Here is a 12532-nt window from a genome sequence, read left to right as displayed (position 1 = left end):
CCAGCCTCAGCCTGGTTATCACTGTACTGTATCTCTTCTTCCCATTCTTATAATATGCACCTCAGTGTTGGCTGTATTGAAAAGTAAAACCTGCCCTTGTTTTCCCTTCTCCATTGCTTTTGCTTTTTCCTGTTTTTGTAGTTTGGCTATTCCTTTCTGTATCAAGCTCTTACACTCTGCCCTTCCATACACCTCAACATCTTCTTTCTTTCTATTGATGGCTCTTTTTGCTGCCTCATCAACCTTATTCCCCTATAACCTTACATGAGCTGGGATCCATTCAATGGTTGTCCTTTTGATTGCGCTTGAATGCGTGATTTTAAACAGAAAACATTTGTTCATGGTATTTTATTAAAGATATTCTCCAAAAATGCAAAATCTTTATTCCCACCCATACAGTAGCGACTATGAGACCCTCCCCCTGGACGCCTCAGTGAAATGAATCAATCATCCTTATGTTCTGATTGTGCAACGGCTATGACATCTCCTTTTTTAACCCTCCGAGGCAGATGTTGTTCATTGAGGGTCCAGTTCGAGTCTCAAATAGCCTATTGATGTGGAAGCCTTCAATATTCAGCCTGGTTATGCAAACAACAGAATTTAGTATCATTGCCCAAACTGAAGAGTCTGACATCAGCGTCACGATTATTAAATGATCGAAACAAATGTCTTTTATCATATGTGGAACATTTCCCTGTGCATCATCCCAGCGCAATAGGTGCCTAATTAAATCTGATTATCTCAAACTTCCGTATCATTCAAAATGCAATCCAAAAATCCCATTGACATTTTGACAGTGAGCATAACTATATTCCTCAGATGTGACCTCTTTTATAAAGGAAGGCAGCTCCCTTTTAACAGAGGTATTTACCTCATTACAAATAGTGTCTCAGTACATTTCAAACATATATATTTTATTGTGTTATTTACAATGATAAAGATGATGAGTGATATTATGTGGGCCATTGGCCAGCAGAGTGCAGTGTTTCCCTGATTAGGGGCTGTTGTTGCCTTAAATTCACTAGTTTGAACTGAAACTCCAAACATCCACTCCAGAAAGATGACAATAAAATTGACGGCATCCCCTGGCTTTATGTCAGCTGAGAAAGTGATTAAGTTGGGTGCACAGCTGCCATTAGATTGGTGACATTTTCTGATATTTGCCTTCACTTATGCCATGTATCTTAAATGCAGAGTCACTTACAGACGTACCCTCTCTCTTTGCATCGCCTTTATAAACTAGAGGATTCTGCACATTGTCTCTCATCTGGCTGTCTCATTGTATCATCATATCCAGCAGTTATTTGCAACAATGCACCTGTCACCATATCTTTAATTTGTGTATCCATCTATAATTAAAATGGTACGGAGCGGCAGAGAGGTAATGGGAAATTGTTATGCACATGTTGGTTGTTGATGTTTATCTGCATCACATTTATCAACCAGCATTTATATTTATAGTGAATCAACAGAGCACTGTGGGAACATGATGGCAATTACCTGTTTTTGTATGAGTTATATTTGTTATGTTATGCTGACATGGTTGGTTGGTTGACACTGCTTTCACAAAATGCCAACCATGGAAGCCAGGATAGGCGAGCAAACCTTATGTTACACACTATCTGAAAGGCATGTTTAACCCAACCCAACCTATCCAGTTTTGAAGAGTTATCTCATTGACTTTCATAGCATGCATTGATGAATGGAAACCAATGGTTGCCTTTAGAAAACAATGCAATTAACAATTCAAAGCAATGCAGGATGCTTTGCAGAAATGATAGTTGTGTGTGTTAAGTGTAGGCTAATATACAAATTATTTGTAGTGACTGGGCTAAAATGTGCAAGACAATGGTAGCAGGGTCTTTACTTAAACCCTTTAATCTGAGAAATAAGGGGACACTTTTAGTAGTAACACATAATATTCTTTTCAAGTCCTCGGTTACTCTGGGCTATCTGACATCGACACGTCGAGTCTGAAGGTCAGTGACACAAGGAAGAAACAGGGAAGTGTAGTTGCCCGACACACAGCAGGCAAAGTACAAGCTAGCTAACTATCAGAGCGTCTGTTGGTCTGTCAAAGCCGTGACAGTCTTAACGTTATAACAACATGCTTGAAATGCCGACAACAAGGTAAGCAAACATTCTATCGGTTCATTGTGACATAATATAATATGAATAATGAATTGAGGTCACCCTCGTTGTTCTCGGTTAACCTACTACAGCCTAGCAACGACATGTCAAACAGACAGCTAACGCAAGCTGTAGTTACGTTAACGTAACATAGTGCTCCTTTATACGACACAAGAAGAATCGAGCTAACGTTAGCCGTTGTTTACAATGTAATGAACACATACGCTAATTGTGTAGTTTCAACTGACGTAAAACAGAGTAGGCTAACGTTACATTCTTGAACATGTAGTGTACCGCTATCTTCCTACAGAGCTGTTTGTGGACTAATCTACCGGCACAGTTGGAGTTCAGCTAACTCGCTCCTTTATTGTGTAGGGTTAGGGTTATTGTGCAGCTTGTCCTCGGCTAGCTGACAGGTGCATCAAGGTGGAGACAGCATGGCGTTAGCTGGATGCGGCTCTTTTGAATTACGTTTTTTTTTTACATCCCAACTGTGGTGCAGTGAATATATGAAATTCGGAAGTGGTATTCATAAAATTACATTGACATGGGTGAACACACACTATGATCCAGTGGTTAGACCTATACAAAACAATATGTTTGCTCCTACAAATTTGTAAGAATGGAAGTATCATGTGAATGATTGTTTTGGTGATTGTTTCTTCTTTGGCAAACGTGTTTCTGTGCCATGTTTTCATCACTTTCTTTTGATGCTAACCCAAGGATTCAAGCCATTATCACCAGTGCTAGTGACGGACTGGAGGGGTTCAAGGCACATGCTGTATTCCAGGAAATCAACAAGAAGCTCCAGGAGGTGATTCAATGACGTACAATGTTGTTAATTGATGACTTGTAACTCGATTATAATTATTATCACTTTTTGCTCAACCGTTTTTGTTTTTCAGTTAATTTGTTTCCCAAAAGCATATATCAATCCATCTAGGCATTTACAGTGTTTCTAAGTCTGATCAAATCAAGTAAAGTCAGTTCATTTTATATAGCCCAATATCACAGTTTAGCCTGAAGGGGCTCTACATTCTGTCCTTAGACCTTCGTTTCTATAGAGTGAAATCGAATTGGTCACTAATGTCCACTACATGATCAACAAGCAAAACATGAGATTTCCAAACCTGTACGACGATTTGTGTGTCATTTTGCATACTCACAAAAGCGTTTTACAATCTACACAAATGCCAAACAATTTGAACATGTGTGAAGCAGTCACAATCTAGATAATGTTTCCGTGCATATTTTAAACTTTTAATGCGTATGTGTATCCAAGTGAGGAATTCAAATATTTGTGACATTTTCTTGTATTTTCCTGATTTGAAATCATGCGTTTATTTTGACATTAATACTGCCATACTTTTGCTTATGTCACATTTTGAATGCAGGACTTTTAATTGTACTTTTACACTGTGTTGTTGTAAATAATTTAGATCTAAAGACATTGGTTTTATAACCATGAATGGTAATGACAAAAAGTGAGCACTAAGTTAACGGGCCTAGGAAACGGCAAAGTCCAGGCGAGGGTGCTGTAAAAACGACATAACCAGAGCCACAAGCCCCTTTAACCTCGAGGCGGTCTAGAGCTGGACGGCTACAGAGGAAATGGGGCCAGAAAGAACCAGCCAGCCACCCCTTGAGAGGTGTAAAATAGTTTTGGTTCATAATGAAACTGTGGCAAGACAGAATAGACTTGACACATAGCATTACCCACAAATCAACACAACTATCTATTATCTTTTATTTGTACATAATTTGGAGACTAATTTCACTCCAGATAAGAAAAAACTGAACAAAAACAGTGAACAAATGGAAAACACTTCAAGAAGAGCAAAAAAGGACGGATCCCTTTTCCAGGAGAGACAGCCTCTTGGTGGCACATTTGGATCAAAATAAATGATCGACAGTTGTCTTAATTTTTGATGCTCAAGTCACTCCGCCTGATTACTATTCCCACCAATATTCAGCGAAATAGAGACTGGTCAGAGCCAATCAGAGACGAAGGCCCGCCCCTACTCGTCCTCTGATTGGATCAGACTGTGGTATTTCTTCTTCGTGTATGCTGTGAGAAAAAAAACAACAACATTTCGCTACACACATAAACAGATCAGCTGCATGTTAGGCGCACCGGTGCGACCAAGGAACATATTTAGTCGCAAAAACAAAATTTTTGGTCGCACGTGTACCCAAAATAGTCGCTTTCTAGAGCCCTGCTGTCGGTACAAAAGCCAGTCACTGGGATAAATCTGAGCGGCATGATGGGAATTAATTACATGATTATATAAGGCTATGTTGTTGTTAAGTTAGTTGTTCCAAATGTTGCTATGCTGTTAGCTCTGTTCTTTAGCCAATATGAACTCCATCTCCTCTTGCCAATTTCAACAGATTTGTTGTTCACAATGCAGCAGTATTTAGGGATTGTCGACTAGAAAGCATTAATACCAATCTCTCTATTATATATTTTTTACTGATTATTAGCCCCTAATATAGATCAGATTTATTTTCAGGCATTCTGCTTGCATGAACACAGAGTTTACTTGCCCCAGGCAAGAGGACAATAATGTTGAGGCCTGACTTTCATAGCACAAAATTAATTTCAAGCTTATCTTGACTCAATCAGACAAATGGTTTCCTCCAAAAGTCAGTGTTTTTAAGCAGTTACCTTTGGATGACCTCAATCACACCAGATTCATCTTGAGCCTTCCGGCAGTGCTGTCTATGTAATGAATGGGATTTGTCATCAATGAGAAAATGGCAACAGCGGAGCAGTTTAGTGTAATATCTCAGGCAACTGATCAGACAAACAGATTTAAATTTTTGATGCAGAGCTTATATTTAGTGAGAGAATCTGTTGTCCCACTTTGTACCGACATATTAGTTAAATGACAAATGTCTGTGTACTTTAAACAGGAAGGGGAGCAGTTTGTGAAAAAGATCGGAGGAGTATTTGCCTTCAAAGTAAAGGACGGCCCAAATGGACAGGAGGCAACTTGGTTTGTGGACGTGAAGAACGGCAAAGGCTGTGTTCACAATGATGCAGGTAAACAATATCAGGGCTTTCTCATGTCTCACATGACAGTGGGGAAGTTATTGTCACGTTTATATTCAACCATGGCTGGAAATGCACTTTAATGCTTGGACTGCACAGACTTTTATTCTAATATTACTATTTGATGTTTGCCTTAACACCTTCAAATACCTACAAGTCTGAATTAATATCTCTGCAATGCATGTCTCTGCTTTTAAGTTGAGCTGTGTGTATCTCTGCCCTGCAGCTAAGAAAGCAGATTGCACCATTTCCATGTCAGATACAGACTTATTGGCCTTGATGACAGGGAAGATGAACCCGCAGACGGTGAGTATTCAGTCTCAGTGTGGTCTGTGTGGACTTGTTTTCACGTAGTATTAATGAGGATTCTGATTCAGCTGGTACATCATTTACATATTTGTCTTCACAAGGCAAAAGTCTGTGGGGGTATTTAGAATGTACCTGCCTTACTCCCAATGTGCCGACGTCCACTGGTTGCACATCCCGAGCGTCTCGCCATATGAAGCTCTTTACTCCTCTCTGTTATCCTTCCACACCGGATCTGTTTTTGTCAGAGCAGCCTGCATTTCTGACGTAGGACATTCAATGATACTGTATATGCCTATATTTCGTGGTGGGAGGGGGGGCCATAATGACATCACAAGCTGTCAAAGTTTCCTCAAACTTGCAACTATTATTGACGTATATTGTACTTTACTCTGCGGTTATTACTAATGTGATTTTCCTTTTTATTGGAACGAAATTAGCCCATAAAAACAAATATACTTGTAACTAGGCCTACAAACAATTATATAAATGAATAGACTGTAGCCAACATATAAAGTAAAAGACATGCCTTTGTTAACTGTCTGGTCTATCGTTCTCTGCTGTGTTTCAGTCTTTGTCATTGTAAAAGAGCAATGCAGCAACTGCATGCCAGCCAATCAACTTGTCTTTAAATATACTGTATATAAACTACAAAACTAGAAATAGGGAAGTCTGATGAAATCTCAAATCAGGAGAGATGCTTTATGGTTCGCAAGGACTTCATAACTGAAATATAATCAGCACGCACACTTTGCATTGCTGTGTGGAAATTTGATATTTTCACATCACAGATGATGGGCAACGGCGTAAAAACATGGCTCCTCATTGCAAAAACAAACAATATAAGGAATTTTTTGTTCATAATTCTCAAGGACATCCAGGGTTACATTTGTACATTTCAGTCCTCCTTTATAACATTTTATATTGATTTATCACTAAGAGGGTACATGCACACAAAACAAAATAAGAAAACGATGGAAAAAGTCTGATATAATATATGCTTGTATTATCAGGTCAACACATTTTTATAAATGCTTGTTTTAATACAAGCATTTATAAACATTTAGCGAAACGTTTTCATACAGACAGAGACAGAAAGGAAGAAACAAGGATAACATGGGAAGATTTTCCTTTTCATAAAATTACAAAATAACAACCCTCTTCAGGAATCAATTGTTATTGATTACTGATGGTTATAGCATCATGGAGCAATTTCAGTCTGCTTGAGGCCAATAATAAAAAGAATATTATTCACTTTATAGGGTCTTAAAGGATGTTGACATCTTGGTGATATCTACATCTGACCTTCTTGTGTTTTATATTGATTATATTTTATATTATTGAGGACAATGTAATGGTGTTGAAAAATATGGTGCAGTGTGTATTAGTTTATTATTTGTATCACTTTATAAAAGCTGCATACAGACTTAGAAACACAATCGTGTTAATTGGCTACACAGTTTATTTATTTTTTTCTTACTTATTAAGTTGCTGTACTCTAAAGTGCACGTGTAGTGTATTTTCCTAATTGAGTCATGTAGGCATTTCCTGCACTGTATTTTTTGTCCTTTCCAAACATTCTCCTAAAAAGTGGAACATGTTTCTTGCCAGTGGGATGTTGTACTGGCAGGATATTTAGTTAGCACCTGGGTGATTTTAAGAGGAATCATTATTGGCTCATTGTGTGATTTACTGCGCTCAGACTTTTTCATGCCTAAAATGTGATCTGGTGCAAGTGATAACGGAAAGCAGATGTCTCGGCCTCTTTCAGCATCAGATATTCTCTATCATCTTAGTATAAACATTAGTGCTGAAAGAATAAGGCTGTTGGCAAATCCCATGAAAAGACCCAAACCAACAATGAGTTCATCCCACTAACTGATGTGTGAGTGTGTGAGTGTGTGAGTGTTCCTCTGTGCCATAGATGTATCATCTAAAAACCTTTTAAACACACATCTGTGTTTGTTTTTGTTTTTTCAAAGTTTCTCCTGTCACAAATGAGATATCGGGTAACCACACTGGTCATTACGTCACCATTTGTGGATCATAGAGCAATATGGAGACATATGAAGAGATGTGTGTTTGGAAATCAGTGGACAAAAATGTTTGCCATTTTTCAACCATCTTCTTGTCAGCCTAGTGTGGGCAGTACACACAGAGTAACGTCCGCCAGATGATACGAATTCACTGCTCGAGTTTTATTGGCGGGTGAGCAAACGAGGAGCTCACTTCAAATTTCTGTTTAATATAAAACAAAATTGACCTAATCTTCCATTCGCATGAACATTTTTAATTCTACTAATGAGAACGTTTGCTCACTCAGACAGTCCAATTATTACCTCCTGCACTGAGGTCTACAAACATTAATTTCTGTTACTCTGCCCACTCTCTGCCTGTGTGTCATGTAGTCTCCTGACGTTTCATAAGCTGTTGTTGCTGCTGCCCCATTTTTCCCTGGGTTGAGTTAATCTCTCTCGTAACTCTTTAAAACTAGCAGCATGTATTTCTCTCCAATGCAGACTGACCGTACTTCAGATTCACAACTGTCTGGATGACGCCCCCCCCCCCCCTTCTCTGATTCACAGGCGTTCTTCCAGGGCAAACTTAAGATCACGGGGAACATGGGACTGGCCATGAAGCTCCAGAGCCTGCAGCTGCAGCCGGGCAAGGCCAAGCTGTAGATGAGACGTCGGAACTAACTGGAAACTACACACCGAACACTGAACAGAGTTAACCACGGGGAATTTAACAGCTAGTGTGGTTTCAGATCAGTGTTAAAGGTCTGTAACGCTTCTCATCACAGGGATGAACCACTTTCCCTACTAGAGACCTCACTGACTGACCAGGGGATTAATCAGCAACCCTGCCAATGTAACTGGTGACTAAATAGATGGACAGATCATTAGATTTCTAATCAAGTCCCTCTTGTGTTCTTCTGTCAGTACACAATAGTTGGGTGTCCCCTACTTACAGATACTAAATAACTTCCCATAGATCTGTTGTTAAAGAAGCCTGTCCTTGAGTGTATTGTCTGGAAAAGTTTTGAGTTGAGCAAATGGATGTGCATGGCCACAATCACAACACTACAGTCTAAGTGCCTCCTCGTCCCAGACTTTTTGGTTTCAGCCAACAACTAAGAAATGTTTTTCACTGTGCCCACTCAACATTTTAACCAAGGTGGTTGCAATTAACCGCTGTATTGTCATTATTGTATGAATCTCCAAAACATTTCTGCTAAATAAATTTGCCTTTGCTGCAACGTGCCTTGGGTGGTCTTGACTTGGGTCTGTTTATTTCTCCAGCAGGCAATATATTGAGCACACACCCTTAAATAATGCCATTGACTTTATGTTTAGAATCATTTTGAAGACGAAATGAAAAAGCCAGACCAGCCGATCTGTGAAATGACACAAAAAACGAGACTTAACAACATGCTGGCCCTTATTTTGAAGATGAGGGCTTCTCGACTAGGCCTGCGTATGTTCCCCTTTTCCAAAACAGCAGCAAACTTGTTCCAGACTGCCACGCTGTAGTTTTTCCTTTGGTAAATGGAGGAGCATGGCTGAAAGACAAATCTGTTAACTAGCTCTGACCCAGATTCCACTGCAGCTTTGGCTCGGCTCTTACACTTTCACTCTGCAGAGCAGTGTTGCTATTTCAGTGGTCACTAATGCTGCTTTTGTGCATGTTTGAGATTTCATTTTATGTTTTGAATAAAATGTTTTTCCCTCCAAAATGTGTACTTATACAGCCACTCCACCAATTTTACACATAAAGTTCACTTAATTTGTCATGGATAGTACTACCCAGCTTGTAAGAACCAGGCGGCAACCTCCGGTTCTTTATAATAATTATTATAATGTTTAATGTGTTGTGTGGCTCTGGAGGAGCATTGTCTAGTTTGGGAAAATAACTGATGACAGGGATGACATCAGGGTTGGCTTGGAGACTAATTATTACAGAACGGCTCTAGTACCAACTGACCAGCCAGCTTCTGAAAAGTGGAGGTTTCTTACACCATGATGTTCATTTAGTAAATAATGGTCCATTTAGAGTCACATATACCACCAAGCAGGTATGCTGGATCCAGATCCAGTAAGGTTGCTGTTAGGGGTGCCGTTCTGCCACTTGTCTTCATCAGATCCACCCGTTGCTTCTCAGCAGTCTAAATATGGTCACTTCTGTTCACTGGTTGCAACAATTCCAACATGGCGACGGTCAAAATACTGAACTCTAGATTTCAACCAAAATGTCCGGGAACCAATGGGTGATGTCATGATGACTACATCCACTTCTTATATACAGTCGATGAGTGTGACCCATACAAGGGGGGCCTTTATTTGCTAATAGGCTTTACTGTGCTGATTGTATGGGAAAATGCTTACAGAGGGCAAATTCTTTAGGTATAAACTATCCTTTTAACCATTTGAGGGCTGTGCCCTAAAAAGCTACAAGTGTCAGACAAACTGGAGACAGTGAAAGATCTATGGCTTTGGAGAATGTTCACAAGGTATAAATGAAGAGACTGAAGGAAGCTCAAGGCACTCAGTCTTTACGTGTAATGTGAATGCCTGTGTGTCCATCTGCAGATGTGAGTAAAGCTCGGCAAGACACTCTTATTTTGTGATTCCTCTCTTCAGAAATTGCCTCCACGCTGTCATGATATGCGTTCATGCTTGCAATCATCTTTTATGATGTGACTGCTTGCTCTAAGCCTATCTCCTACAAAGTTACCTTTCCATACAATTACACTGCACTGTCTTTTGTTTCCAGGGAAATCCGTACCAGTTTACAGTCACAGTTTTAAATGTGGTTAACATTATGAGACACAAACAGACAGTAGCCTCCTGGGGGAAAGTGCTTTGTTGTTTGTCTCATCCAATCTCGTTTAGGAACCAGGGCCTTCTGATGTGACCGCGACCCTGACCTGATTAGAATGTGTGCTACATGGTGATGTATCACAGCAGTGATTCAGCTACACGTCAATGCTGTGCAAACAAACAGAAGAGGAACCGGGTAGTTCAGAGCAGCAACAACCACCAAATGAATATCTCTCCATCGATGCAAGCAGAAAACATTGAAACATTGAAAATCTTCCAATTTGCAATAGACGACATACATATAGTGCCTGGAAAATGCTGGAATAATAAATGTCACACTTGTGGGATTAGCGGTGGTGGTTTAACAGTGATGACTGTGAGGGCAGCAGCTGAGACATTTTATTGGACACTTTTTGCATTATAAACACTCTAGGTGGGACTTTAAGCCTTGGTTTGTTGTCTACTTCTACATGGGACAAGAGACCTGCCCTTTAAAGAGCAGTGCTCAGTGGAAAATAGTTTGTCCAAGTAAGAGATGAAAAGGATTACACAAATGCAGGCAGGACCTCCGCTGTGTGCAAAGAGAGCAGACAATATCCCAACAGTAATTCATAGACTGTCAAATACGTATGATCATGTGGGGGCTGTTTGGCTGTGGGTCCACACTTTAACAGTGTAGATTTCGGTGTAATAGCTCCCATGATACATTGCTGTTCTGTGCATTGTACTGAAGAATGACGTGAAACCTAAAAACATGTTCAAAAGACGTCAAATGAATCTGTTGGAGGGGCCGTTGCTTGAAGAAAATTGTCTGAACATGTTCCAATGAAACAGTGGAAACTTACTAAAAACATGTTGCAGCGACCAGAGCTCCTCTGAGGGGGAAACAACCTGCCAAAAAGTAGGCTATGATGAGTAATAACAAGAGAATGGATCAGAGCTTGTTTTCTCCCATTTCTGGGTGGATTCAAGGCCACAAGCCGAGGTCTATACAGGCATGTGATCTTCCACCAAGGTTCAAACATCCATCATTGTCTTCAGTCTTAACTCACAGTTCACTTCCAACACAAACAGCTTTAAGCAGAGAATTATTTTCTAGAAGAAAAATAATTAGAACTGTGGTCCATAGCATAAATGGTTGGGGACCACTGACTTAGAAGATTCACTGCAAGTCCAGATGCACTTGACTTCAGTTTTAGATTCAAAAGAAAGTATAGGTATGTATTACTGGCGAGGGAGCAGGTTGTGAAGATGTCCCTGATCTTAATGAATCACTCACTTTGTCTTTGAACTCTGTGTGGGAAATTCAATGCAACATTCCTCTCCCAAATGGAGAGAGCACTCTCGCTTCTAGCTTTTATTTTTACTGTAGAAAACACTTTCATAGTTTCTGTCATGGATGCGTACTAGATTATATAGCTCTTTTTCTGAGCCTAAATATTATCGTTATCATTTTCCTTATCATTATATAAATATCAGCTGCCTTCTAGTAAATTAATAGAAAACAAATCAGGATATTTGTGGGTTAACGGGACCCTTAAAACAAAGTATTGCCTCTTTTTTTCCTCAGTTCAAAATTGGCTGTTAAATACATGCAGGTACATTTGGCTGCTTGATACCTAAAATGGCTGTGTAAACGTCACAAAAGATTTAAATGTTATAATGCCTTAATTTTTGACAGTTCATAAAAATGGAAAATATGCTATCATTTATTATCACCATAGGGTACGCTTTTTTTATATGTTAACTTGTAAGTTACTTCTAAGTACGTGCAGGTTTTCATGCCCCCCAGTGTATTAGTCTGTGTGTTCCTCATCCTCTGTGCCAGTTCGTCTTACTACCTTGTGTCGTTCCAGTATTCTTTATAATCGCGTAGTGTTTTTGTATCCTTGCCAGTCCGTTCGACCTTGTCATTGTTCATTCCTTGCCAGATTTGTTTGCCTTTTCTTCTGACTGACTAATCGTGTACCAAACCCTGTGATCCTTAGAAGTTGTGGCATAGGCCAAATGTGTTACCTTTGCCAGACCTTTGGCATTTTCACTGTGTTTCCAATTTTAATGCTAAGCTAAGCTTCATGTTCCTACTGTACACACAAAAAAAGTGGCATCCATCCTCTTATTTAACCCTCTTACATTCACATAAAAGCCTAGTTGTTGATGTAGTACAGATATCACAAAGCCAGATTAACTCAATTTTGACCATGTATTTAATACATTTAGG

The 12532-nt window shown here is 39.6% G+C and overlaps 2 protein-coding genes across 2 annotated transcripts in view; both read left to right on the top strand.

Moving 5' to 3' along the window:
* The window catches only part of magoh (mago homolog, exon junction complex subunit), a 106795-nt gene that overhangs the window by 9566 nt on the left and 84697 nt on the right, over positions 1-12532 (top strand). The window lies entirely within an intron of this gene.
* scp2b (sterol carrier protein 2b) lies at positions 1988-8763 on the top strand. Its single transcript, XM_084011969.1, has 5 exons — positions 1988-2130; positions 2854-2944; positions 5047-5176; positions 5412-5491; positions 8077-8763. The coding sequence occupies exons 1-5, from the start codon at positions 2108-2110 to the stop codon at positions 8170-8172; spliced, it is 420 nt and encodes a 139-aa protein (XP_083868095.1). The 5' UTR covers positions 1988-2107; the 3' UTR covers positions 8173-8763.

This window comes from Eutrigla gurnardus (assembly GCF_963514095.1).
Source record: "Eutrigla gurnardus genome assembly, chromosome: 6".
Classification (NCBI taxonomy): Eukaryota; Metazoa; Chordata; class Actinopteri; order Perciformes; family Triglidae; genus Eutrigla; species Eutrigla gurnardus.
This window is presented reverse-complemented; position numbering and strand designations above follow the sequence as displayed.